The sequence below is a fragment of the Bubalus kerabau genome, chromosome 1, assembly GCF_029407905.1.
Source record: "Bubalus kerabau isolate K-KA32 ecotype Philippines breed swamp buffalo chromosome 1, PCC_UOA_SB_1v2, whole genome shotgun sequence".
Lineage (NCBI taxonomy): Eukaryota > Metazoa > Chordata > Mammalia > Artiodactyla > Bovidae > Bubalus > Bubalus kerabau.
In genome coordinates, this window is record NC_073624.1 from 176,224,957 (window position 1) to 176,252,283 (window position 27,327).

Below are 27,327 nucleotides of genomic sequence, written 5' to 3' on the forward strand. Positions count from 1 at the left end.
TCCAATGAGTTAGCTCATCACATCAGGTGGCCAAAACATTGGAGTTTCAGCATCAGCATCAGTCCTTTCAATGAATATTCAGGGTTGATTTCCTTTAGGATTGACTAGTTTGGTCCAGACTATCAAAGTAATGAAAAAAACCCACCAAACTTCCCCAAAACCCCAAACCACCGACTGATGATCAGGGGCCTAAGGAGACATGGTGATTAAACACAATATCCCGCAACAGAAGAAAGGACATAACTGCCGTGTACACTAGTGTTCACAGCAGTGTTATTCACAACAGCCAAAAGGTGAATGAAAGAACCCCAAGTCTCCATGGGTGGATGAATAGATGAACAAAGCATGGTAGATCCATAACATGGAATATTATTCAGCCTTAAAAAGGGAGGGGATTCCGACACATTCTACAACATGGGTTTGATCCTTGGTCCGGGAGAACCCCACGTGCCGTGGGGCAGCTAAGCCCATGTGCCACAACTACTGAGCCTGCGCTCTGGAGTCTGAGAGCAGCAACAAGAGAAGCCACCTCAGTGAGAAGCCTGCACACTGCAACCAAAGAGCAGCCCCCACTTGCCACAGGTAGAGAAACCCTGCTCACAGCAACAGAGACCCAGCACAGGCAAAAATAAAATAAAAAATTTTAAAGGAGCCCTATGCCATTACCAGTCACTCCCCATGCCCCCTCCCTCAGCCTCTGGCAACCATGAATTTGTTCTCTGTCTCTGTGGATTTGTCTGTTCTGGACATTTCAAATAAATGGGATCGTACAACATGTGGCCTTTTGCATCTGACTTCTTTAACTCAGCATAATGTTTCTGAGGTTCATCCACGATGTAGCATGAATCAATGAATCATTCCCTATTATGACTGGATAATATTCCATTGTATGGATAGACCACAGTTTCTTTATCCATTCACTGATTGATGGCCATTTGTGTTGTTTCTACTTTTTGTCCGTTTTGAATAATGCTGCAGTGAGCATTCACGTACAAGTTTTTATGGGGACATAGATTTTCAATTCTCTTCACCTAGGAGTAGAAATTGCTGGGTCATATGGTAACTCTAAGTTTAACTTTTTAAAGACCTGCCAGATTGTTTCCCAAAGTGGCTGCATAATTGTGCATTTTTGTCAGTGGTGTGAGGACTTCCCCAATGGGTCAGTGGTAAAGAATCCACCTGCAATGCAGGAGACACTGAAGATGTGGGTTCCATCCTGGGTCAGGAAGATCCCCTGGAGGAGGGCATGGCAACCCACTCCAATATTCTTGCCTGGAGAATCCCATGGACAGAAGAGCCTGACGGGCTATAGTCCATAGGGTCACAAAGAGTTGGATATGACTGAGTGACTGAGCACGCATACATGAACACACACCAGCAGTGTACACTGGTTCTGATATATCTACCTCCTGGTTAACACTGGTTATTGTGTGCCTTTTTTTATTATAGCCATCCTAGTGAGTGTGGTTTTGATTTGCATTTAATTTATCTAATGACTAGTGATGTGGAGCATGTTTTCATGTGCTTATCATTTGTATATCTTCTTTGGAGAGACGTCTATTCAAATCCTTTAACCGTTTTGTTTTGCTTTAATAGACATTTTTAGAGCAGTTTTAAGTTCACAGCAAAACCGAGAGGAAGGTGCAGAGACTTCCCTTACATCTCCTGCCCTACTAATGTACCATCTCCCCAGTTGCCAACACCCTCCATCAGAGTGGTGCATTTGTTATAATTAATGAATCTACACTGACCCATAATCAGTCCGAGTCCATAGTTTTAAATTAGAATTCACTCTTGGTGTTGTTCATTCTGTGGGTTTGGACAAATGTATAATGACGCAAGTGTAATGATGCAGACTCATCATTATAGTATCATTCAGAGTAGTTTCACTGCCCTAAAAATCCCCTGCGTTTCACCTATTCATCCCTCCCTCCCCTTAACCTTCGCGCATTTTTCACTTGGGTTATTTGCCTTTTTATTGTGATGGTGATGATGGTGTAGTCCCTTAGTAGTGTCTGACTCTTGTGACCCCATGGACTGTAGTCTGCCAGGCTCCTCTGTCATGGGATTTCCCAGGCAAGAGTACTGGAGTGGGTTGCCATTTCCTTCTCCTCTTTTTTTTTTTTTTTTTTTTTGTAGACTTGTAACAGTTCTTTATGTAGCTTGGCGACCAGTCCCTTGCCAGTTATGTGATTGGCAAATGTTGTCTCTGTTTTGTGGGCGGGTTATTGTGTGCACATGGGTTTTCATGTCCTCTGGGCAAATGCCCAGGAGTGGGATTGCTGAGTCATGTATAAGTGTCTGTTTAACTTTATTAAAAAACTGCCAACTCATTTTCCAGAGTGGCTGTACCATTTTGCATCACCATGAGCAATGTATAAGAGTTTCAGTTGTTCTAGATCCTTGTCAATACTTGGTATTGTCATTTTTTTCCCCCAACAAATCATCCTCAGGGGTTCTTTAAAGCTTGATCGTAGTCATATTATATAAGATGGCTTCGCATATTTGGAAGCTGAGGCAGGGGCCAGAGGAGCCTGGTGGGAGGAATTGTGATGGTTCATGCCATGGAGAGCAGGGATGAGGGAAGGGGAAGCCTCAAGGGTGGTTCAGGGGGTCTAGGGTGTGGGGCTGGAAGTGGATAGGCAGGAGAGGAAAGTGGAAGGAGGCTAGATCCTGAGTCAGAAGGGCAGGGAGTACCAGGCTGGGAACGTCCGACTCCCAAACTTTCTGCCCAAGAGGATTCTGGGTCTTAATAACATTGGCAGCTGCTATGTCGCACAGTAAGTTCTCTACATATGAACCTTCAAGTTACAAACTCAAAGATGTGAACCCGCATCTGGCTCCAGCAAGGAGTCAGAATCGGTGCCATCGATGTCAGACGGGAGTGAAATTGCAGCTTGCCCTCCGTCTCCTATTGCTGATAGTCCTCCAGCTTTACCACATCTCACCTCCTCTCCCTCCTCCAGTCGCTTCCTCTTCTTGACTGTTCATTGATGCCAGCCCCTGTATGCCAGCTATTGTACTGTACTACTGCACTTTTCAAGGGACTGTGCTGTAGGATTTGCAATGTTTTATTTTGTGTGTTTGCTTTTTTTGTACCATGTGTGTGAAAAGTATTATTACTGTATGAAGAGTACAAAAAGCCAATTGTATTAGTTGAGTGCTTAGACTAACTTTGTTGGACTTAATGAATGAACTGGACTTAAGAACTTAATCTTGGAATGAAATTCTTTCAACGTGTAGGGGAAATTACTGAATTTACCCCTTGAGGATGCGTGGTGCACTTTAACATATTAAAGGATCTGACGAGTCCTGCAATAAAGAACTATGGTGTTAATTTAACCCAAACTTAGACATTGGATTGCTTTTCTCAAGCCATAACATCATTCTCATCATCATCTCCAATGCACACCTCATCTAGCTTGTTCACTATCATGTGTCTACAATTGGTTTACATTCAATGGTCAAAAAAATGTGTTTTTGGTTAGGGAAGTTGAGTGAATGATCTCATCAGATCTTCAGAACAACTCTGTGTTGTTGTTGCTTTGTCACTAAGTCCTGTCCGACTCTTTTTGACCCCAAGGATCGTAGCCCACCAGACTCCTCTGTCCATGGGATTTCCCAGACAAGAATACTGGAGTGGGTTGCCATTTCCTTCTGCATGGGATCTTTCTGACCCCAGGGATTGAAACCAAGTCTCCTGCTTTGGCAGGCAGATTCTTTGCTACTCTATGAAGTAGGTACTAATATAATTTCCATCTTGCAAACAAGGCTCAGAGAGGCCAGGTGGCCCGCCTAAGACCACACAGTTAGTGGGTGAAGAGCTGGAATTTGACCTGAAGTGTGCCGGCAGCCTCTCCATCACCCTGCCCATTTCTCAAAGATGCCCCACACCCCACACCAGTCTCACTGGTGATGGCAAGTGTGGTCTCCCCACTGAGGGCTGCCCTGTGACCTCCCTGAGCCCTTCTCCTTGCCCTGATGGCTGTGGACATATACTCAGGCCGTTGCCCAGAGAGCTTGGCTGTAACTTGAGTCTCGCCCAGGCTGGGGGTGATGAGGAGGGTGGGCAGGTGACAGCCAGGGCAGGGAGATTTGCCCAGACACTGGTGAGCAGCAGCCTGGCAACCGGTGTGGCCCCGAGGAGATCGGGGGGCTTTGGGAGCCTGTTCCAGAGTCCAGGCAGAGGTCTCCACTAATGGGCAACAAGCAAACAGTCTTCACTCATGAGCAACTGGAAGCTTATCAGGTAGGGGTGATGGACCAAGCCATCGGTGGGTTTGGCAGCCTGGTTGTTTTCTTGGCTGAAGAAATGGGGACAGCATCCCTTCATCCTGAGGGGTGGGGGGGTGCAGTCAGCAAGAGGTCCTGGGGTGGCTCTGTGTGTGGATTCAGGCAGCGATGGGTTGTGGGAGAGGAAGGAGGCACCCCCCGCATCAGGCAGGGTCTGGGTTAAGCCAACATCTCTCTCCACAGGACTGCACCTTCTTCACGAGAAAGGAAATCATGAGGTCAGTCTGAGGAGGAAGGGAAGAAGAGCTGGGCCCTTTCTATATGCTTTGCAATTTGACTGCGCTCGATGCTTAATGGGGGAATTGTGTGCTTAGTTGGTGAATGACGCAGAGATGGGAAGGCTGCTGAGACGTCCCATCTGGCCCTATTGCCACACCTCTAGGCTGACGAGCTTGGGCTTTCTCCCAAAGGTGGCAGGGAACCATAGAGAGTGTGTGAGCAGGGGTGATGTGGATCAAAACTTCCCCCTGAGGCCCAGTGAGAACAGGCTGGGACCCCAGGGGGCAGAGTCTAGAGCCAGCTCTGGGTGGTGGGGTTGACATCAAGGTTAGAGGGTGAAGAGGTGGCCCCAGGCTACTGCAGGTTCCTGGTGTGAGCATTGATCCTCCTACAGCATCACTCAGCCCATGGAGCCATTATCCAGATTCCGGACCCACCCATGAATTTTGACCTGTGAAACCCAAGCTGGCTGTGGTTTGACGGCAGAGTGATCAGGGCCAAGGTCCCAATTGTGTGGGTGCAGGACATCCATTATTGATGGGCACAACTTCCACCAGTAAGCCCCATTGTCTGGGTGAGGACAGTTCACAGGGTCACCCTGACCATCATGATCTGTTTACTGATGGGGAAACTGAGGCTCACACAGGGGAGGCTGACCTCAGACCCCTGGGTAGATGGGTAGAGCCCCAAAGAGTTTGAGGCTAACACTTTGTGTGTCTCAAGCTTCTTGCTTCTCATGCAGACTTACGGAGCAGAAAGAGGGGAAAAGGGGAAGAGGGACTTACTCGAGGCCATACAGAAACCCAAACCCAGGCTATTCTCTGAAGGGACCCAGCAGTGAAGTTCCAGATAACCCCTCTTCCAGTTCCTAGCCATCACATGACCCAGAGGCTTCTATCCCCTTCTGAGACGTCCCTAACAACTCCAGGATCTCTGGCTCATCAAGATGGTCTGTACAGGTGACTGCCCAGCATGTTCCAGTGACGGTATGGTATCACCAGGCAAGGGCATTGGAGTAGACACCTGACCCCACCATCTGGGCAGTGTGTATGGCCTTTGCTGTTTTGCAAAATGCCTTTCATTTACCCCTTTGAAAAACCTGAATATTAATTAGACTGTGTCTCTGGCCCCTTGAGGGAACTGCAACCCCCATTATGGAGGGAGAGAGGGAAAGTGTGAGGATGAGGGTCTTGCCAACAGTGTGATGATGTCTAGCAAATCGTAGATTGACTCAGAGTCTCTGAATGCTCAATGTGAGGTGACCTTGCCTTAAGCACTCTCTTTTCTGTCAACCCCATCTGCCTGGTGAGCTCTTATTTGTGCTTCAAAGCCCAGCACCTAGCGCCCATGCCCCCTCCTCCAGGAAGTCCTTCCTTCTCCTTGGTTTACTTTTCCCACTCTAGTTTCACCTAGCTTTGGGGTCTTTTCTTTTCTTTTCTTTTTTTTTTTTTTACATTTTAAAAACAATGAATGAATGAATTTCCTGGCTGCTCTGGGTCTTGGTTGCTGTGTAGGTTTCTCCAGTTTTGGTGATCAGGGGCTGCTCTCTGGTTGTGATATGTGGGCTTCTCACTTCAGTGGCTTCTCTTGGGAGCATGGGCTCAAAGGTGTGCGGGCTTCAGTGGTTGTGGTGTATGAGCTCAGTAGTTGCCTCATGGCATGTGGGATCTTCCCAGACCAGGGACCAAACCTGTGGCCCCTGCATTGGCAGGTGGATTCTTAATCACTGGACCTCCAGGGAAGTCCCTGGGGTCCTCTCTTTACCTTGGCCTTGTCCCTAGGGAGATAAAGGTGTCTCTGTGTGAGGGTTGGGCCCAGGGCTGATGGCTCAGCATCCTTCAAGTGTATAGTGAGCATCTGTGAAAGTGAGAGAGTAGAGACAATCCCATCCTCACTCATCTCCCAGACCTTCTCATTGTTTCCCTCCCCATACCAGGCTCTTCTATCGCTACCAGGACCTGGCCCCTCAGCTTGTCCCTCTCGACTATACCAGCTGCCCTGACGTGAAGGTGCCCTATGAGCTCATTGGCAGCATGCCTGAGCTGAAGGTATGCCCGGGGCCCTGGGGCAGGCATGGGATAAAAAAGAAGGGATGTGCCTTGCTGTATTTCTATGAGGTGACTGTTGCAGTTATTTCTATTTTACAGGTGAAGAAACTGAATTTCAGAGAGGTTTAGACACTTGTTTATGATCACACAGCTAGGACATGAGAGAGACACAATTCAAACTCTGGGTTGTGGGAAAGATGAGATGAGATAATTCAGGTAAAGGGCTTAGCACAGGGCCTGTGACATGGCAAGTACTCAGGAACATTGCACTGAGTACGTGCTAAGTCTCTTCAGGCATGTCCATCTCTTTGCACCCCTATGGACTGTAAGCCTGCCAGGCTCCTCTGTACATGGGGATTTTCCAGGCAAGAACACTAGAAGTGGGTTGCTGTGTCCTCCTCCAGGGGATCTTCCCAACCCAGGGATCAAACCTGCATCTCTATATCTCCAGCATTGGCAGGCAAATTCTTTACCGCTAGTGCCACCTGGGAAGCCCACTCAGGAACATTAGTTCTTCTATTTCATAGTAGAAGTCATTAAAGACAGATTCTTCTCAGCAGGATGTTTGACACTAGTTTGTGACTCTGGAGGGGACTTGTGGGGTAAGGGACAGAGAATAGAGATTATTTATCACAAGGACAGAAGCCTCATTCAAGAGGGGCAGAAAGTGTTGTGCTTCAGAATCCCCCTCCATAATTCAGCTTCTCCCAGGAAGAGGCTTCAGTCTCAAGCAGTCTGATCTCTTGAGGTAGTGAAGGGAAACACCAACTGCCACAGATTTCCTCCTATCAGCTCTGCAACAAGCAGAAATGAGGTTCCTCTACCCCAACTGTTCAGAAACCCTCCCAAGGCAGCCTCTGATTGGCCATCTGGAGTCACATGATCATCCTAGAGGCACTCGCCATTGCCAGGTGAATGGAAATCCCTGATTGGCCTCACTGGGGTCATGTGACTGCCTCTGAAGCCAGAATGGGGGTTAACTGGCACCCAGGCCATAGAGGAGGAGACTGGAGTTGCCTGGAGTCCTCTCCAGGGATCATAGGAGGAAGAGAGAGTCTTGGTGAAGGGTACTCAGAGGTTTCCAGGAAAGTGGGGGCTGACAGTGAAACCACACGGAGCCCCAGAAAACTTGGTAAGGGATGGATTTCCTGTCTCTAGGACAACCCCTTCCGTCAGAGGATCGCCCAGGTCTTCTCCGAAAATGGGGATGGCCATATGACCTTGGACAACTTCCTGGACATGTTTTCTGTGATGAGTGAAATGGCTCCCCGTGACCTCAAAGTCTACTACGCTTTTAAAATTTATGGTGCGTGCACAGACCCCAGGGTGGGGAAGTGGGAATGAACCCAGGTCTTGGGTCAGGGACTGCATGGCCATCATATATGTCTCACAAGAGTTCTGAGGCCCTGCCTGGCCCTGTCCTTCATCCCAACTTGGTACCTCCCCCTCCACTCTATCCCTCTGCTAATTCCATCCAGCTACACTGGCCTGGAAAAGACTCTGATGCTGGGAGGGATTGGGGGCAGGAGGAGAAGGGGACGACAGAGGATGAGATGGCTGGATGGCATCACTGACTCGATGGACGTGAGTCTGAGTGAACTCCGGGAGTTGGTGATGGACAAGGAGGCCTGGTGTGCTGCGATTCATGGGGTCGCAAAGAGCTGGACACAACTGAGCGACTGAACTGAACTGAACACTGGCCTGGCTGTTTCCTCAACACATCAAACCCTTTCTGCCTCTGGGCCTTTGCCTCTGCTGTGCTTTTTGTCTAGAATACATTTCCCCTAGTTCCTTCTTACCTTGATATCTCGGTCCAAAGTAGTCCCTGCCTCCTAGTCACTCCCATGCCACATTCAATTTCTCTCCTAGCATGGAGCAGTGCTGCTTAACTTCTTATTCATTCATCTGTTCACATCTTATTGATTTTCTCTCTGAAGAGACCCAAGAGCAGTGGCAGTGTTTGGTTTGCCATCTGTCTCTGGCACATAGTAGGTATTCAGTAAATACTTGTTGAATGAATGAATGAAAATTTATCACAGTGCCTGGAACAAAGTAGGCACTCAGTAAATACTTATTGAAAGAGGGAATGAATGAAAAACAAATATCACTCGCCTGACACAAAGTAGTGTTAGTTTCTCAGTTGTGTCCAACTCTTTGCGACCCCATGGACTGCAGCTTGCCAGACTCCTCTGTCCATGGGTTGCTCCAGGCAAGAATAATGGACTGGGTAGCCATTCTCTCCAGGAGATCTTTGCCACCTGGGGATCGAACCTGAGTCTCCTGCATTGCAGGCAGATTTTTTACCATCTAGGCCCCCAGAGATGGACACATAGTAAGTGCTCATTAATACTTGAGTGAATGAATGACCTCCTAGAGGTTACCTACCCAATTCCAAAGCAAGATCTGGCTATTAGCCCAGGGTCTTGTGTTCCCTCCAGTGCCTCAGTTTCTTCGTCACATGGGGACAAGATGTGTTCACCACTGGCCCAGCCTGCCTGGTCCCTGTTGTCCGGTCACCCCCATGTCCCCACCTGTCCTGCTTTGCAGACTTTAACAATGATGACTACATCTGTGCGTGGGACCTGGAGCAGACGGTGACTAAGCTGACGCGGGGGGAGCTGAGCACTGAGGAGGTGAGCCTGATATGTGAGAAGGTGCTGGATGAAGCCGATGGGGACCACGACGGGCGGCTATCCCTGGAAGACTTCCAGAACATGATCCTTCGGGCACCAGACTTCCTCAGGTGATATTCCTCGCCACCCTGCACAATCCATTCCCATGTACGAGAGGAGTGCTCACGGATTAGATCCACAGACTCTGTGAAATTTCCTCCATTTTTTCATTTGTGACCTTGGGGAACTTTCCCGACCTCCCAGGCCTCAGGCTGTGTCTTTTGAATGGGGCTAATTAGAGACCCTGGGGACACCTCTTGTGGGTGGACACAGCTCTTTGGGTGAGTAGAACATGGTTGGAACTTCAGCCCTCACTTGCCTGAGCATTTCGCAGTGAACAGACTGGACAGCTGTACTTGGCCACCCTAGGGAGAATCAGCGCTCTAGGGAGGATTGTTGTTGTTCAGTCGCTCGATCGTGTCTGACTCTTTTGCGACCGCATGGACTGTAGTCTGCCACTCCAAGGGATTTTCCTGGCAAGAATACTGGAGTGGGTGGCCATTTCCTTCTCCAGGGGATCCAGCATAGATTAAATGAGTTAATACAGGGGGTGGGTGGGAATACATGGGAGATGTTTTTATATTTCCCATGAGCTTGGAATGGTTTTTACATTTTTAAATGGCTGGGGAAAAAAAAATCATACTCCACAACACATGAAAGTGATATAAAACTCATGTTTCCATGTCCATTGCTGGTTTTATTGGCATACAGCCATGCCTATTTGTGTTCATAGTGTTCACAGCTTCTTTTGAGCTTTAAGGTGACATTGAGTCATTGTGCAAAGTTGTAAATATCAATCATTTGGCCCTTGGCAGAAGAAAGTTGACTGACCTTGAGCTGGTACCTGGAAAGAATTTAGAGCAGTTCTTTGCATACAGCCGGTGCTCAATAACTGTGCGCTATTGATACTGTTGTGGCTTTCATGCCCAGAGGACCTCCTTTCTCTACCCTGGATAACAAGGCTGGTCTCCTGACCACTGAGACATGAATAATGACGCCATGATGAGTCCCTTGCCACTAACTGAGTACCTAATGTGCATCCTGCTCTGTATATTTGCCTCTTTTTAGCCCTCATTACTGTCTGAGCCACCAAGCTTCCCTAGAAGCTCAGATGTTAAAGAATCTGCCTGCAGTGCAGGAGACCTGGGTTTGATCCTTGGGTGGGGAAGATACCCTGGAGAAGGGAATGGTTACACACTCCAGTATTCTTGCCTAGAGAATCCCATGGCCAGGGGAGCCTGGGCGGCTACAACCCATGGGGTCGCAAAGAGTTGAAAAAGACTGAGCGATGAACACTTTCCATTCTTTCAGCCCTCTTTACAGTTCAGTTAGGGAGGGATAGCTGTTACCCCCATTTTGTTGTTCAGTCTCTCAGTTGTGTCTGACTCTCTGCAACTCCATGGACTGCAGCATGCCAGGCTTCCCTGTAATTCACCATCTCCCAGAGCTTGCCCAAACTCATATCCATTGAGCCTGTGATGCCATCCAATCATCTCATCCTCTGTCGTCCCCTTCTCCTCCAGCCTTCCATCTTTCCCAGCATCAGGGTCTTTCCAGTGAGTCAGCTTTTTGCATCAGGTGGCCAAAGTATTGGAGCTTCAGCTTCAGCATCAGTCCTTCCAATGAATATTCAGGACTGATTTCCTTTAGGATGGACTGGTTTGATCTCCTTTGTATTCAAGGGACTCTTCAAGAGTCTTCTCCAATACCACAGTTCAAAAGCATCAATTCTTCAGGGCTCAGACTTCTTTATGGTCCAGCTGTCCCATCCTAGACTACTAGAAAAACCATAGCTTTGACTATAAAGACCTTTGTCAGCAAAGCAATGTCTCTGCTTTTTAATATGCTGTCCAGGTTTGTCATAGCTTCCCTTCAAAGCGACATGTGTCTTTTAATTTCACGGCTGAAGTCACTGTCTGCAGTGATTTTCGAGCCCAAGAAAATAAAGTCTATCACTGTTTCCATTGTTTCCGCTTCTATTTACCATGAAGTGATGGGACCAGATGTCGTGATCTTAGTTTTTTAAATGTTGAGTTTTAAGCCAGCTTTTTCACTCTCCTCTTTCATTTTCATCAAGAGGCTCTTTAGTTCCTCTTAGCTTTCAGGCATAAGGGTTGTGTCATCTGAATATCTGAGGTTATTGATATTTCTCTCGGCAATCTTGATTCCAGCTTGTGCTTTATCCAGCCTGGCATTTCACATGACGTACTCTGCACATAAGTTTAAATAAGCAGGGTGACAATATACGGCCTTGATGTACTCCTTTCTCAATTTGGAACTAGTCCATTGTTCCATGTCTTGTTCTAACTGTTACTTCTTGACCTGCATACAGATTTCTCAGGAGGCGGGTAAGGTGGTCTGGTATTCCCATCTTTTTAAGAATTTTCCACAGTTTGTTGTGATCCATACAGTCAAAGGCTTTAGAGTAGCCAGTGAAGCAGAAGCAGGTGTTTTTCTGGAATTCTCTTGCTTTTTCTATGATCCAGTGAATGTTGGCAACTTGATTTCTGGTTCCTCTGCCTTTTCTTAATCCAGCTTGTACTTCTGGAAGTTCTCAGTTCATGTACTGTTGAAGCCTAGCTTGGAGAATTTTGAACATGACTTTGCTAGCATGTGAAATGAGTGCAATTGTGCGGTAGTTTGAGCATTCTTTGGCATTGCCCTTCTTTGGGATTGGAATGAAAACTGACCTTTTCCAGTCCTTTGGCCACTGCCAAGTCTTCCAAATTTTCTGGCATATTGAGTGCGGTTCTTTTAGGATTTAAAGTAGCTCAGCTGGAATACATCACCTCCACTACCTTTGTTCACGGCAATGCTTCCTAAAGCCTGCTTGACTTTGCACTCCAGGATGTCTGGCTCTAGGTGAGTGATCACACCATCGTGGTTATCCAGGTCACTAAGATCTTTTCTGTATAGTTCTTCTGTGTTTTCTTGCCACCTCTTCTTATTATCTTCTGCTTCTATTAGGTCCATACCATTTCTGTCCTTTATTGTGCCCATTTTTGCATGAAATGTTCCTTTGGTTTCTCCAATTTTCTTAAAGAGACCTCTAGTCTTTCCCATTCTATTGTTTTCCTCTTTTTCTTTGCATTGTTCACTTAGGAAGGCTTTCTCATCTCTCCTTGCTCTTTTTTGGAACTCTGCATATAGATGGGTTTATCTTTCCTTTTCTCCTTTGCCTTTCGCTTCTCTTCTTCTCTCAGCTCCTCAGCCAGCCATTTTGCCTTTTTGCATTTCTTTTTCTTAGGAATGGTTTTGATCACTGTCTCGCGTACAATGTTATGAACCTCCATCCATAGTTTCAGGCACTCTATCAGATCTAATCCCTTGAATCTATTTGTCACTTCCACCGTATAATCATAAGCAATTTGATTTGGGTCATACATGAATGGCCTAGTGGTTTTCACTGCTTTCTTCAATTTTAGTCTGAATTTTGTTATAAGCAGTTCATGATCTGAGCCACAGTCAGCTCCTGGTCTTGTTTTTGCTGACTGTATAGGGCTTCTCCATCTTTGGCTGCAAAGAATATAATCAATCTGATTTTGTATTGACCATCTGGTGATGTTCATGTGTAGAGTTGTCTCTTGTGTTGTTGGAAGAGGGTGCTTGCTATGACCAGTGCGTTCTCTTGGCAAAACTCTGTTAGCGTTTGCCCTGCTTCATTTTGTACAAGGCCAAACCTGCCTGTAATCCAGATGTCTCTTGACTCCCTACTTTTGCATTCCAGTCCCCTATGATGAAAAGGACATCTTTTTTTGGTGTTAGTTCTAGAAGATCTTGTATGTCTTCATAGAACTGTTCAACTTTAGCTTCTTCAGGCTTGGCTTATTTGGGGCATAGGCTTGGATTACTGTGATATTGAATGGTTTGCCTTGGAAACAAACTGAGATCATTCTGTCATTTTTGAGATTGTACCCAAGTATTGCATTTTGGACTGTTTTGTTGACCATGAGGACTACTCCATTTTTTTTTTTTTGAGGGATTCTTGCCCACGGTGATAGATATAATGGTCATCTGAATTAAATTCTCCCATTCCCAGCCATTTTAGTTCACTGATTTCTAAAATGTCAGTGTTCACTCTTGCCATCTCCTGTTTGACCACTTTCAATTTGTCTTGATTAATGGACTTCCCTGGTGTCTCAGATGGTAAAGAATCCGTCTGCAGTGCGAGAGACCTGGGTTCAATCCCTCGGTTGGGAAGATCTCCTGGAGGAGGGATGACAACCCACTCCAGTATTCTTGCCTGGAGAATCCCCGTGGACAGAGAAGCCTGATGGGCTACAGTTCATATGGTCACAAAGAATCAGCCACAACTGAGTGACTAAGCACAGCACAGCACACATGGACCTAGCATTCCATGTTCCTTTCCAGTATTGTTTGTTACAGCATCTGACTTTACTTTCATCTCCAGACTGGGCACTGTTATCGCTTTGGCTCAGCCTCTTCATTCCTTCTGAAGCTATTTCTCCACTCTTCTCCAGTAGCATATTGGGCACCTACCGACCTGGGGAGTTCATCTTTCAGTGTCATATCTTTTTGCCTTTTCATACTGTTCATGGTGTTCTCAAGGCAAGAATGCTGAAGTGGTTTGCCATTCCCTTGTTCAGTGGACCACATTTTGTCAAAACTCTCCACCATGACCCATCTATCTTGGGTGGCCCTACACGGCATGGCTCATAGTTTCATTGAGTTGGACAAGGCTGTGATCCATGTGATCAGTTTGGTTAGTTTTCTTGTAATTGTGGTTTTCATTCTGTCTGCCCTTTGATGGATGAGGATGAGGTTTGTGGAAACTTCCTGGTGGGAGGGACTGGCTGTGGGGAAAACTAGGTCTTGCTCTGGTGGGCGGGGCCACACTCAGTAACTCGTTAATCCAATTTTCTGCTGATGGGTGGGGCTGTGTTCCCTCCCTGCAGTTTGGCCTGAGGTCAAACTATGGCAGGTGCAACGACTGCTGCATTCAGCTGGTAGGTAATAAGTCCTTTTTAGGAGGTTGCCATTATCCTCATTTTACAGGGAAGTAAACAGAGGCCCAGAGAGGTAGCCTTCGAGTCTGGGGCAGAGCCAGGATGTAATCTCTGATCCAAAATGATGTGTGCTCTCAACCCCTGTAGGGGCCAGGAAGACCATGGCCTAGGGTTTATTGAAGGGGTCCATCTCCCCCTCACCCCAACCACCATGGCTCCTTGCCTGCCTTGGGGACTCACGGTGGGAGTGTTGGGGAGGGGGATGAAGGGAGGCTGCTCTCTGCCTGCTGACAGACTCCTTTCCTCTTTGCACCCAGCACCTTCCACATCCGCATCTGAGGGCACCATGGAGGAGCAGCCGGGCCAGAGGACGTTGGGGTGACCCCTCATCCTGTTGTGAAATCTGCTTTCCCTGGGCTCCGGGAATAAATGCACATCACTGAGTCACAGCTGCCTGGACAATGTGTTTCCCCTCTAAACCTGGTAGATCAGAGGGAGGCAGCCTGGGATCGCACCTCTGTCCTCACTGTGTGATTCTGGTGTGGCTGCACCCTCTGTGGGCCATGATCTTCCCATTTGTACAAGGAAAGGGCTGACTCTGGACATCTCTCCACTGTGAGGGTTGGAAGTGACTCACCTGGTGGGCAGAGGAGATGAGGCCCCTGCTGTGTCCTGCCCCAGGGCATCCCCAGGGGTGGAACACGACTACTCAAGTTCCCCTTTCCCCCCCTCAATCCCTGACTTTCTCAAGGAGACTAAAGCTTCACCTCCTCGTTGAATCATCAGAACTGCCAGGGGAGGCCTCTGGGCAAGAATGTCACTCACTGAGGCTGGCACAGTGCTTTATAGTCATGAAGCACCTGCCATTCTGCCATTGCATTGACTCCCTGTGACATCCCTGGCAGAGAAGCACTCCCACTTCATTCAGAGACAGTGGAGTGACTTGCCCAAGGCCACACCTGAAGTCATTTGCAGGGGCAGACTTGAGCCCAGGCCCACCTCACTCCAGATCCCAAACCTCTACATCTTACAGATTTGGGAAGACACACTATTTCACTTGGGCTTCCCTGGTAGCTCAGCCGGTAAAGAATCCACCTGCAATGCAGGAGACCCTGGTTCGATTCCTGAGTCAGGAAGATCCCCTGGAGAAGGGATAGGCTACCCACTCTAGTATTCTTGGGCTTCCCTGGTGGCTCAGACAGTAAGGAATCCACCTGCAATGTGGGAGACCTAGGTTCAATCCCTGGGGTGGGATGATCCCCTGGAGGAGGGCATAGCAACCCACTAGTATTCTTGCCTGGAGAAACCCCATGGACAGAAGAGACTGGTGGGCTACAGCCCATGGGGTTGCAAAGAGTTGGATACAACTGAGCGACTAAGCACAGCACAGCACATCACTCTACTCCACCTAGAGTCATCTTGGGGGCCCATTCCATAGCTCTGATCCATCCAAGGAGTAATCATTCTTGTGACTGAAACCAGACTCCAGGGACCTTCCCAGACACCTCCACTGTGCATAATTTCTAGGGTGCCCCCTCCAACCCAAATCCCCATTTATTAAGCACCAACTGTGCACCAAAGCCCTAGGTTTTATTCACATTCTGCTGGTTCATCCTGAGAAAACGGAGACTGCTCTCCTCATTTTCTGGATGAGGAAACAGGCCCAGAGAGGCCTAGTGACTCACCAAAGGTCACACAGCCCCACCACCCAAGATTTCCTCCTGAGCCCACTCCCAACCACAGCCGTGGGCTGCCTCTCCCTTTTTAAAGCAAAGGGCCTCCTATGCTTCTCCTACAGCTGCCACTGATGTCAGGAATGCTACTGTGCCGCGCTTTCCTCAAGTCTCATCTCCTCCATTTGCACAAAAACCCAGGGGGAAGGCATGAACAGCTGTGCTCAGGCGCAGGGGATGCAGAGAAAGAGTTCAAAGGCCTGGCTTCAAGTCCTGGTGCTGACACCCCAGCCGTGTGTGTGACTTTGGCCATATCTCTTCTCTTCTCTGAACCTGTCTTCTTTTTTATTTTCTAAATTTAATTTAATTTTTTTTGGGTTGCACCTCAAGGCTTGTGGGATCTTAGTTCCCCGACCAGGGATCAAACCTGGGCCCTTGGCAGTGAGAGAGCAGAATCCTAACCACTGGACTGCCAGGGAATTCCCCTGCCTCTTCTTTAAAATATGCAGAACGAGCCTACCTGGTGCACCTACACAGAAGGTGAAAAAAAGTGAAAGTGTTAGTTCCTGTCAGGCTCTTCTGTCCATGGGATTCTCCAGGCAAGAATACTGGCGTGGGCTGCCATTCCCTTCTCCAAGGGATCTTCCTGACCCAGAGATTGAACCTAGGTCTCCTGCATTGCAGGCAGATTCTTTACCATTTGAGCCACCTGGGAAGTCCCTAGGTCTGCTCAGAGGCGTGAAAGAAATAATGAATGTGGAGGGTCTAGTGTGAGGCCTGGCGCACAGTAGGTGTCCTAGCCCCATTGCTATAACTGATTGTTATTATTACTATTATTTTTTGATTGTGCCACATGGCAGGTGGGATCTTAGTGCCCCAACCAGGGATCAAACCCGTGCCCCCTGCAGTGGAAGTGTAGAGTCCTAACCACTGGACCATCAGGGAAGTCCTCATTATTCTTATTAAAATGACCAGGTTGCCCCACTGGCAATCATAGGACCAGACCCAAGCAATGTTTTTATTACATTTCTCAGGTCCCTGGTTGCGGCAGAAAGCAAGAGGCCCAGGCATGAACAGCCCCCAGCAGTGAGGGTCCCAGAGCCAGGGCGAACCTAGCAGTACCCAGGGGCAAAGGGTGGCGGGGGGCGGTACTCCTCAGGGAGAGAGTCCTGGGGTTCTCTCAAGTCCACTGGGCCTGGTTTGGACGCCTGTAAGGACAGGACCCTCACCACCGTCTGGTGCCAGTCCCTGACCTTCGAGGTTGCCTCGTTCCAGCTGACCGACCTTGAGGTTTTCCTGGAGGGGCCCTGCCTGTTTCTTGGAGCTTGGGGCTGTGCGGGGCTTGCGAGGGACGTGGCCACAAAGGGGTCCTTGTTGACGTTATTTTCCCAGGCTGTGTCACCTGTCCCAGTTTCCGAGCCGTCGGTCACTGACGATGAGCTCAAAGTCGCCAGGTGGGATTTCAGCTGCTGCTGGACCTTCCTGCCCGTCTTGGGGAGCATCCTGAGATTCCTCCAGAGTTTCTGACAAGCCTCCTCGAGAGGACCCTCCATGGATGCACCTTCCAGCCTTGCTGACAGCTTCCTTTCCTTTGACCGATGGAGCGGGCCTGGCTTTGCAGAGGCCTGAAATGGAGAACAGGTGAGACCTGGGGCCACCTCACCCACCAGAGCGCTGAATCTCCCCCAGAAACTGGGACCCAGATCCCACCCAGATGCCCTGGGATGGAGAAAGATCCCAAGAGAACCCCCCAAACCTGATCCCACGGCCCATCCTTCCTGTCTTAGTAAAGGGCTTCACTGTCTCCCCCAGTGTGCAGCAGACTTTTCCCATAAAGGTTCAGAGAGCCAGTGTTTTGAGCTTTGCGAGTCCAATAGTCTGTGCTTCATTACTCAGCTCTGCTATTGTGGGAAGCAGCCAGAGATTACAGTCAGCGAGCCAGCATGTCCGTGTTCCCAAAATACGGACAGAGAAATGTGGGTTTCACCTGATTTTCACAGGTCATGAAATACTATTTTTCTTTTGATTTCTTTCAAACATTCAAAAACACAAAAGTTGCACTTAGCTCATGGGCCACGAAGAGGGCAGCCACTCCAGTATTCTTGCCTGGAGAATCCCATGGACTGAGGAGCCTGGAGGGCTACAGTCCATAGGGTCACAAAGAATCAGACATGACTGAAGTGACTGAGCATGCGTGCAGGCATGGGAATTCAAACCATGACGATGACCTTCTTCCCTGCTTACCCTCCACCTCCAAGTCATCGGCAAGCTCCACCTTAGACACAACTTGCTGCTGCTGCTAAGTCACTTCAGTTGTGTCCAACTCTGTGAGACCCCTGAGATGGCAGCCCACCAGGCTCCCCCATCCCTGGGATTCTCCAGGCAAGAACACTGGAGTGGGTTGCCCTTTCCTTCTCCAATGCATGAAAGTGAAAAGTGAAAGTGAAGACGTTCAGTCATATCCGACTTTTAGCGATCCCATGGACTGCGGCCTACCAGGCTCCTCCGTCCATGAGATTTTCCAGGCAAGAGTACTGGAGTGGGGTGCCATTGCCTTCTCCGTAGACACAACTTAGGGACTTGAATAACAGCAGGATCTAATCTTCATTCTAGAGACTCTCCTCTGGCAGCTGTGGGTCACCTCTGCCCCTGCATCCTGCCACCCCACCTCCCACTTTCCAGATCGGAGATGCCACCTTTCTGTCACATACCTCCTTGGGTGGGGCCATGGGATAAGAGGAGGGAATCTGATGTTCACTGAAGCCAAGAGCAGAGCTGGAGGCTTCCTCAACCAGTGCGTTGGAGTAAAGGAAGAGATCTTCATAATCCACATTTACTGGATCCCTCTGCAAAGCAGAGGGGACCTATAGCTCAGTCCCAAGGCAGGAGACAGGGATGGGGCTGGGGTCCTGTCCCACCCACAAAACTTCCCACAGCAATGACTGAGGGCTAGGCTCTGCCCTCTGGGCCTTATAAGGACTATGCCACACTCACAGCCAGTTTCTGAGGGCCTAGGCCACACTCATCAGTCCTTATAAGGAGACACACCCCTCCCACAACAGCTTCTGGGGGCCTAGGCCATGCCCATCAATCCTTATAAGGAGATATGTCCCTCCCACAGCAGCTTCTCAGGGCTAGGCCCCACCCACTGAGGCTTATAAGGAAATATGCTATTCTGGTAGGTCAGACAAGGTTATATCTGGTACATGAATCCCTGTAAAAAAAAACCAGCCTGGGGACCCAGGGAACAAGGACCAGGAGGGGCGGGGCCCCAGGGGAACAGGGACTGGAAGAATGATGGGATCTCAAGAGGCAGAGGGGGCATGCAGGAGCAAGAGTTTGGGGGGCTTGGCCCTTGGGGGGGTCCCAATCCTCACCTGTGGGCAGGACTGCATCAGCAGGTCCCCATGTGGTCGCAGCGGTTGCTGCTGATAGAAGGTGACCAAAGCATCTAGAGAGTCATGGACCCTCTCTTCTCCAGGGATCATGAAGCTCCCATCATCCAACAGTTTCACCATGAAGTGGTGGCAGGAGTTCTGAGCTCTGTGGAGACACGGTTGGAGCTAGGCTATCCCATTCTCCATCACATGGTTCCCAACCCAACCCCTCCTCCCCACTCCACCCCCAGCTCTTGAGCTGGCAGCATCATGGCTACAGCCCGCTGCCTAGATTCCCTTGTAAGCTCCTCCACTCATTAGCCGTGTGACACTTGGCAGGTGACTGTACTGTGCCTCAGTTGCCCCCTTTATAATGGGAGGCTATTCAGGCCTTCTTGTGAAGATGGAAAAATCTACTGCAGGTAAAAGCTTCATGCCTGGCAAGGGTAATTGACCAATAGAAATGACAATGAAAATTGGTACAGGTACTCAATAAATGTTCCATTATTAATGAATGAGTGCATTTACTGATTGGCCACTGTGTGCTTACTGAGCTTCCAGGTGGTGCTAGTGGTAAAGAACCCGCCTGCCAATGCAGGAGACATAAGAGACATGGGTTCAATCCTTGGGTCAGGAAGATCTCCTAGAGGAGGGCATGGAAACCCACTCCAGTATTCTTGTCTGAAAAATTCCATGGACAGAGGAGCCTGGTAGGCTATGGTCCATAGGGTTGCAAAGAGTCAGACACAATTAGAGTGACTTAGCATGAATGCAAGCATGTGCTTGTTATGTCTCGTTTAGTCCTCACATCAAGACTCTGAATTAACTTTAGCATTTTTATGTTAGAGATGAGGACTTGGAAGGAGGCACAGAAACAGTGAGTAGCTTGTCCAAGACCACACAGCATGTTAAGTGGCAGCCTTGGGCTGCCTAAGGACTGAAGGCGTGAGCTTTTCCCTCTGTGGGTAACTCTGTAATAGGACCATTTAAAAAACTCCTTTTTTAATTTTTTTTGGCTCCAAAATCACTGCAGATGGTGACTGCAGCCATGAAATTAAAAGACGCTTACTCCTCGGAAGGAAAGTTATGACCAACCTAGACAGCATATTCAAAAGCAGAGACATTACTTTGCCAACAAAGGTCCGTCTAGTCAAGGCTATGGTTTTTCCAGTGGTCATGTATGGATGAGAGAGTTGGACTGTGAAGAAAGCTGAGTGCCGAAGAACTGATGCTGTTGAACTGTGGTGTTGGAGAAGACTCTTGAGAGTCCCTTGGACTGCAAGGAGATCCAACCAGTCCATTCTAAAGGAGATCAGTCCTGGGTGTTCTTTTGAAGGAATGATGCTAAAGCTGAAACTCCAGTCCTTTGGCCACCTCATGCGAAGAGTTGATTCATTGGAAAAGACTCTGATGCTGGGAGGGATTGGGGCCAGGAGGAAGAGGTGATGACAGAGGATGAGATGGCTGGATGGCATCACTGACTCGATGGACGTGAGTCTGAGTGTACTCCAGGAGATAGTGATGGACAGGGAGGCCTGGCATGCTGCGATTCATGGAGTCACGGAGAGTCAGACACGACTGAGCAACTGAACTGAACTGAACTGAAAGAATTCCTTTGGAAAAAGAAAAATCCCTTTGGCCTGGAATCCTTTTGAAAAGTAGTTTGTGTTACTAACTCCTCTATCTGAGATGCCGGATTAGGCGTTGAAAACTTAGGGAGCTGAGCTGCCCTGGTTTTCCATAACATGTCCCCAAGGAAGTCAGGGAGTTGCCATTTATTTATTTATTTTTAAGTTAACTTATTTAATAATTTTAGTTTTGGCTGTGCTGGGTCTTCTACACTGGGCAGGCTTTTCCCTAGTTGCGGAGAGCAGGGGCTACTCTCTACTTTTGGTTCCTGGGCTTCTCACTGCAGTGGCTTCTCCTGTTGCACAGCACGGGCTCTCGAGCTTGGGCTTCAGCGGTTACGGTGCTCAGTAGTTGCGGCTCCTGGGCTGTAGAGCATAGCTGTGGTGCACGGGCTTAGCTGCTCCATGGCATATGGGTTCTTCCCAGACCAGGGATTGAACCTGTGTCTCTTGCATCTCTTGCATTGGCAGACAGTTCTTTACCACTGAGTCACCAGGGAAGTCCAGGGAGTTTCCATGTAAATGGCTGGGGAGAGGGAGTTAGAGGAAAGGCAATAGCTACTCTTGGGTCTCATGCAATCCCTGTTATCACACAGTCTCAGTTACCACCAAGCCCATGTCTGCTGGCTACAGCCATACCTGCAGCCGCCCACAATTCAGTTAGATTCTACCAGACCCTGTACCAGATTGCTCCCTGAGAAGCTGTGGTATGAAGCACCCATGCCCCCTCCAAGTAGGCCCCAGAGTCCCCCTACCCCTGCCCCTATCCCAGGCCTTACTTGTAAGAGAGTGTGTAGCCCACATGACTGTGACTGACCCTGATGAGGAAGGATCCCAGGGGCTGTGACTCCAACAAGTTCTCAGCATCCCTAGATACAGGAAAGAGATGGATAAACACACTGGCCACACATCTGGTATACCAGTCATCCCGTAGTGGTACCCACCCTCGGGCCACAGCGGTCTGTGATTTTCTTTCTTTTTTTTTTTTAACATTTAATGTATTTATTTTAACTGGAGGATAATTGTGGTGGTTTAGTTGCTCAGTTGTGTCCGACTTTTTGCGACCCCATGGACTGTAGCCCACCAGGCTCCTCTGTCCATTGGAGGATAATTACTTCACAGTATTGTGATGTTTTTGCTGTACATCAACATGAATTGGCCATAGATATACATGTGTCCCCAATCCTGAATATTGCTCCTTCCTCCCTCCCCACCCTTTCCCTCTAGGTTGTCACACGGCACCAGCTTAGGATGTCCTGCTTCATGCATCAAACTTGCACTGGTCATCTATTTTACATATGGTTTTCCATTTTCTAAGTGAACAAACAGCTTAAATCACTTCTTTTCTCGGTTGTTGCAGACCTTGGGATATTGAGACAAGGATGTTCTCCCAGAGGTGGTAGGAAGTCTCTGATGACCTTGACCATCTCTCACAGCCCCTGCTTGCCTTCCCAACAACTGGAAGGCAAATCAAAGACAGCTTTGGGTAGATCAAGGTGTCACAGGTAATAAAGCAGGAGCCATTATTAAATGCTTTCGATTTAAAAATATTTTATTTATTTGGCTGTGCCGGTCTCAGTTGCAGCACACGGGATCTTCCATCTTTGCTGTGACCTGCGAACCCTTTAGTTGAGGCTTGTGGAATCTAATTCCCTGACCAGAGATTGAACCTGGGCCTCCTGCATTGGGAGCGCGGAGTCTTAGCCATGGGACCACCAGATGCATTTGATTTTAAATGCATTTGTTTTTCATTAGCTGTGTGACCCTTGGCGAGGGTCAGTCCCCTTCTGACCGTCAGCTTCCTTAAGGGGAAAGTAAACCCTAACTCCCAGGGCCCATGGGAGGACAGATGAAATGCACAGGGTATGCATATGGGAACTGCCAGCTGATAGGAACACACAAGGTGCTCACTATTATTATTACTATTATCTTGGGTTCACACCTAGTGAGAGGTAGCCTTCTAGGAGACAGAAGGGGGATTCTGGACATGAGCTATCTACTACAGTGGAAAAGGAAATGGAAACCCACTCTAGTATTCTTGCCTGGAGAATTCCACAGACAGAGGAGCCTGGTGGGCTACAGTCCACGGAGTCACAAAGAGTCGGACACTACTGGGCAACTAACATCTACTACAGAGGCCACTGGCCACGTGTGGCTGCCGAGCACTTGAAATATGGCTGGTAGGAATCCAGATATACTAAAAGCATATAATACGTGCCAGATTTTAAGGACTTAGGGCTAATTACATGTTGAATATACTGGTTTAAATAAAAAAATATGATTAACATTAATTCCACTTCTTTCTTTTCACCTCTTTTAATAAAGCTACTAAAATGACATAAAATTACAGTGCATGGCTTATATTATGCTTCTGCTGTGCACCCCAGGACTTAGAAACCACGCCCAGTTCCTCCTTTCTGTGGCTTTCACAAGGTTTCCTCAACGTCCTGCATTTAGAATGTGGCAATAAAGGTTCTTTTCGCTGTTTATTTAGAGCTAGCCCCTGGGGGTGACTAGGTGGATTTGTTTGTGTCCTAGGAGCTCAGTCAGATGTAGAAAGTGCATTCTGGCTAAACCCTGATGGACCGAGAGCAGCTGTCTGGGGGGCACTGAGTAAAGAAAGATTCTGAAGCTGCATTTCACCACCACTGACTCAGTGAGGTTGCAGCCCAGCCTGAGCGAGGTGAGGGGAAGGGGCCTGTCGGGTCTTAGGCAGGACTGCTCTGGTGGCCACGTGTATAGAGAGAGCTGAGGTCCAGTAACTCGCCCAAGGTCGCATAGTAAGTCCATGGAGGAGACAGAATTTAACCCTCTTAACTCACTTAGCACAGCTGAGCCCAGGATCCTAAAGTCAAAACCTGCCTAGGGTGGGGGTAGACCAGGAAAGAAGGTGAAGGGCAGGGTGGAACGTGTGGCAGTGTCCTTACTCTCTCGAGATGGCACCGTGGAACCACTCAGGGACCCCTTCACAGGTCAGCTGGTCCACCTGCGTCTGCACGAACCAGTCCAGTCGTGGAGGCAGTGATGGGGGCAGCCTTCTGGCCTCAGTCATGGCTTCCAGGGGTGAGGTCTGACCTGGCGATGGGAAGGAGGAAAGAGAGTCAAGTGTGGTCCACTTCCCACCTTTGCTTTATTCATGCAGTTCATGCTGCCTCCTCCTTTGAGAAGTCCTCCAGGTTGGACAGAGCCAACAGGATTGAAATCGACTTGTTTCTTGAGCACCTACTATGTGTTGGCACTTAAAGCACATTCATTCATTGACTCATCCCCCAAAACCCCCTCCCAAGGATTCTTCCTTTTCCTTTTATTCTTATTATGTGTACCATTACTACAAATATTAGAAAGCCCCTTTTATACATACATGTACTTAAGTTTAGAGCTTCCCTGGTGGCTCAGTTGGTAAAGAATCCACCTGCAATGCAGGGAGACCTGGGTTCAATCCCTGGATAGGGTAGATCCCGTGGAGAAGGAAATGGCAACCCACTCCAGTATTCTTGCCTAGAAAAATCCCATGGACAGAGGAGCCTGGTGGGCTACAGAGCATGGGGTTGCAAAGAGTTGGACATGCCTGAGCGACTAAACCACCACCATTTAAGTTTAAGAACTGAGCTTGTGTCCCTCAGTCATGTCTGACTCTTTGCGACTCCATGGACGGTAGCTCCTCTGTCTATGGAATTGGATGGAATTCAGCAATTGGATGGAATTCAGTATTCCAGGCAAGAATACTGCAGCGAGTAGCCAGTCCATTCTCCAGGGGGGATCTTCCCGACCCAGGGATCGAACCCAGGTCTCCTGCATTGCAGGCAGATTCTTGACCATCTGAGCCACCAGAGAAGTCCGAATTTATGTAAAGGTTGAATTTAGTAACTATCACTTTCCCAGGAGGGATGTGGAGATGGCAAAATAATGAGTGAATGAATGAAATAGCAGGTGCACAGTGGGTGTCGTAAAATGTTGCCATGGTTTCGTTAAACACTAGAGAGATGTGGCCCAAACAGCTGCTGCCGCCACCGCTGTCACCGAGGGTGGCGGCTACAGATGGCACATCTGTAACTCGACAAACGCACGATTAATTCACACACAGTCTCAACAGTTTTAAGCTCAGGTACCAATGGACTTCGTGAGGCAATGACACAGAGCTGGAAAACACAGAAAGAAAACAGCGGCAATTCGCAAAATGGTATTAATTCAGTGAAGAACCAGCCAAAGGGTTGTGCCCTGCTTGGTTGTCCACACATGACCCTTCACGCTTACCCTTAATTCTGTGCCCACGCCAGAGCTCAACCCTTCCCCGTCCCCCATTGGTCTGATTTTTCAATATCTCAGAAGGTCTTTGTTACTAAGCTGTTTCTACAGGGAGCGTGTGTTTATCAACCCAGTCAATATTGACTTTCTCTTGCCAGAAGACAGATGCCAAGCACACCCTCTGGGGAAGAACCCAAAGAAACTGTAGTGAGTGAAATTGAAATCTATTAACTAATGTTTAATAAAGCAGGGTGATATAAATCAACTGAGCCCAATCAGAGCCAGACAACCTGGGTTCAGACTGCAGCTCTCCCACTTGGCTGCTGTGTGATCTTGAGCATCTCACTTAACCTCCCTGTGCCTGAATTGTCATCTGCCATTTGGGGCTAATGATGGTAATTGCCTGAGAAGGTACAGTTAGCACAGAGGTCAGCATGTACTCATATAATGAATATTCATGAATCCAGTAGTGACGCAGAAGGAGGAAATATTCACAGGCTTGTTCTTTTTGCTACCTGGGAGAACTCTGACTTATCCTTCAAGACCCAGCAAGAATATCCCTCCTCCAGGCAGCTTTCTTGCCTCTTCTCCAGGACAAAGCCCTGGCATCCATCTCTGTCTTCCATCTTTCCTATCATTCCCACCTCTGGCTTAGCCTTGCCTCGTGGAACATCTGTGTCTGGTTCTGTCTCTTCCATATTAGGGGCTCTTGGGGATCAGGTCCAGGGCTAGGTTCTTTTGGATTTTTCTGGGTCCCCAGCATCACCTGGCACTGAGAGGGTGGCACAGGGGAGGGTGCAGGGTGATGAGTGAAGTCATACTAAGTTTTAAGCTCCTGACCACAGCCTTGGAGCCTCCCCCACCTCCTCATCACCCACATCCTTGCTCTGCTCCACATTGACCAAGCTCGCTCCCTCCTCTCCATGTGTCTGCCCCAGCTGTGCCCCTGTCAGGGATGCTCTTTTCCAAATTCCAGCTCTATTTTCCAATGGTCACCTACCAGTGCCCCCAGAAGTTTCTTCCTGCCTCTCTGGACCCCGCCAGCCCTGGCCCTCCTTCTGGTCCAGCCTGGTTCCCATGTGTTATCTCCTCAAGGGTGGAGATGAGGCTGAAGCTCTTGGGGCCCCAGTCTCACCCAGCATGGGGTGGGCACAGAAATAGGCACGTACCTGGGAGACCCCTGCAGGGCCCAAGGCCCTCACTCTGGCTGTGCCTCGGCAACTACAGGAGCCTTGGGTTTCGGTTTAGGGTCTGCACGTCAGCAGGGCGGGGCACTCTGCCCCAAGTGGTTCCTGTTTCCTTAAGTAGGTGAGCCCTGGGCGGGGACTAGGACGCCAACTGGCCCCCACCCCCGCCCTCGGCCCCATCTGCAGGCCAGCCGAGCCGCTGTGTGCAGGTGGATGGACACCCTTCCTCCATCCAGACCTTGACAAGTCTTTTTCCTTTTTTTACGTATTTTTTTGGTTGGGTCTTCGTTGCTGCACGTGGGTTTTCTCTAGTTGCGGTGAGCTGGGGCTGCTCTTCATTTCGGCTTTTCTTGTTGCAGAGCATGGGCTCCAGGGCGCGCAGGCTTCCACAGCTGCAGTGTGTAGGCTCAGTAGTTGTAGCTCTCAGGCCTAGCGGGTTCTCAGCATATGGGATCTTCCCTGACCAGGGATCGAACCCGTGTCCCCTGCACTGGCAGGCAGATTCCTATCCACCAGCTGCCAGGGAAGCCCAGACCTTGACAGGTCTTTACTGAACACCTATTGTGTGCTAGATCCTCAGGGGACACAGAGGTGACCCCAAGACAGGCATAAAGGCCCTGCCCTCCCAGCATTGATAACCTGGCAAGCAACGAAGAGGAGTGAGAAATGATTCATGTCGTCGTTTTAAAGTGGACAGCCTATTAGGAAGGGGGAACCTCTTGGGTGTTGCAAGAACCCCCAGAGGAGGCCAAACTGATCTGGAGGAAGGGCTAGGGAGGGGCAGGTTGGAGTCGACTTGACTTGGGGGTTGTTGCATGGGAAGAATGCTCTGGGTGAGGGCGGGGTGAGAACAGCAGAAGCAAAGGGCCTGAGGCAGCAGGGCTGAGCCTGAATGGGCAAAGGCCGCACTGTGTAAGTAGGGCTACATTACGACTTCCTCCATAAGCAAACAAACAAAGCACCCATTTAACATTCTACTTTACGACTGCATTGACATCAAGACCAATGCAGGCCAGGC

General features: G+C 48.9%; 3 protein-coding genes across 5 annotated transcripts in view; 1 reads left to right on the forward strand and 2 right to left on the reverse strand.

Moving 5' to 3' along the window:
* Positions 1 to 27,327, reverse strand: part of FAM32A (family with sequence similarity 32 member A) — a 271,335-nt gene that overhangs the window by 13,189 nt on the left and 230,819 nt on the right. The window lies entirely within an intron of this gene.
* Positions 4,199 to 15,147, forward strand: CIB3 (calcium and integrin binding family member 3). The gene is made up of 6 exons (XM_055542201.1): positions 4,199 to 4,249; positions 4,477 to 4,511; positions 6,449 to 6,560; positions 7,719 to 7,866; positions 9,108 to 9,303; positions 14,517 to 15,147. The coding sequence occupies exons 1-6, from the start codon at positions 4,199 to 4,201 to the stop codon at positions 14,536 to 14,538; spliced, it is 564 nt and encodes a 187-aa protein (XP_055398176.1). The 3' UTR covers positions 14,539 to 15,147.
* On the reverse strand, positions 16,867 to 26,428 carry HSH2D (hematopoietic SH2 domain containing). 3 transcript variants are annotated; one of them, XM_055542097.1, is made up of 6 exons: positions 26,292 to 26,428; positions 23,805 to 23,952; positions 21,657 to 21,746; positions 19,250 to 19,415; positions 18,584 to 18,718; positions 16,867 to 17,497 (listed from the first exon to the last, which is right to left on the reverse strand). In XM_055542097.1, exons 2-6 carry the CDS (start codon positions 23,927 to 23,929, stop codon positions 16,985 to 16,987), a joined length of 1,029 nt encoding a protein of 342 aa, XP_055398072.1. In that variant the 5' UTR covers positions 23,930 to 23,952; positions 26,292 to 26,428; the 3' UTR covers positions 16,867 to 16,984. The 3 variants fall into 3 exon arrangements, with proteins under 3 accessions (XP_055398072.1, XP_055398071.1, XP_055398073.1); XM_055542096.1 differs by lacking the exon at positions 26,292 to 26,428 and adding an exon at positions 26,123 to 26,223; XM_055542098.1 differs by lacking the exon at positions 26,292 to 26,428 and adding an exon at positions 25,767 to 25,969.

What these genes read in the sequence shown, in the direction of transcription:
- CIB3 (XM_055542201.1), top strand. Translation starts at nt 4,199, where the DNA reads ATGGGCAACAAGCAAACAGTCTTCACTCATGAGCAACTGGAAGCTTAT. An exon ending in AGCAACTGGAAGCTTATCAG is followed by an intron (nt 4,250 to 4,476) that starts GTAGGGGTGATG and finishes CTCTCTCCACAG; the next exon opens with GACTGCACCTTCTTCACGAG. An exon ending in GCAGCATGCCTGAGCTGAAG is followed by an intron (nt 6,561 to 7,718) that starts GTATGCCCGGGG and finishes TCCTGTCTCTAG; the next exon opens with GACAACCCCTTCCGTCAGAG.
- HSH2D (XM_055542096.1), bottom strand. Translation starts at nt 26,201, where the DNA reads ATGGGAACCAGGCTGGACCAGAAGGAGGGCCAGGGCTGGCGGGGTCCA. An exon ending in AGAAACTTCTGGGGGCACTG is followed by an intron (nt 23,953 to 26,122) that starts GTAGGTGACCAT and finishes TCCCATCGCCAG; the next exon opens with GTCAGACCTCACCCCTGGAA. An exon ending in GGCTACACACTCTCTTACAA is followed by an intron (nt 19,416 to 21,656) that starts GTAAGGCCTGGG and finishes GTGTCTCCACAG; the next exon opens with AGCTCAGAACTCCTGCCACC.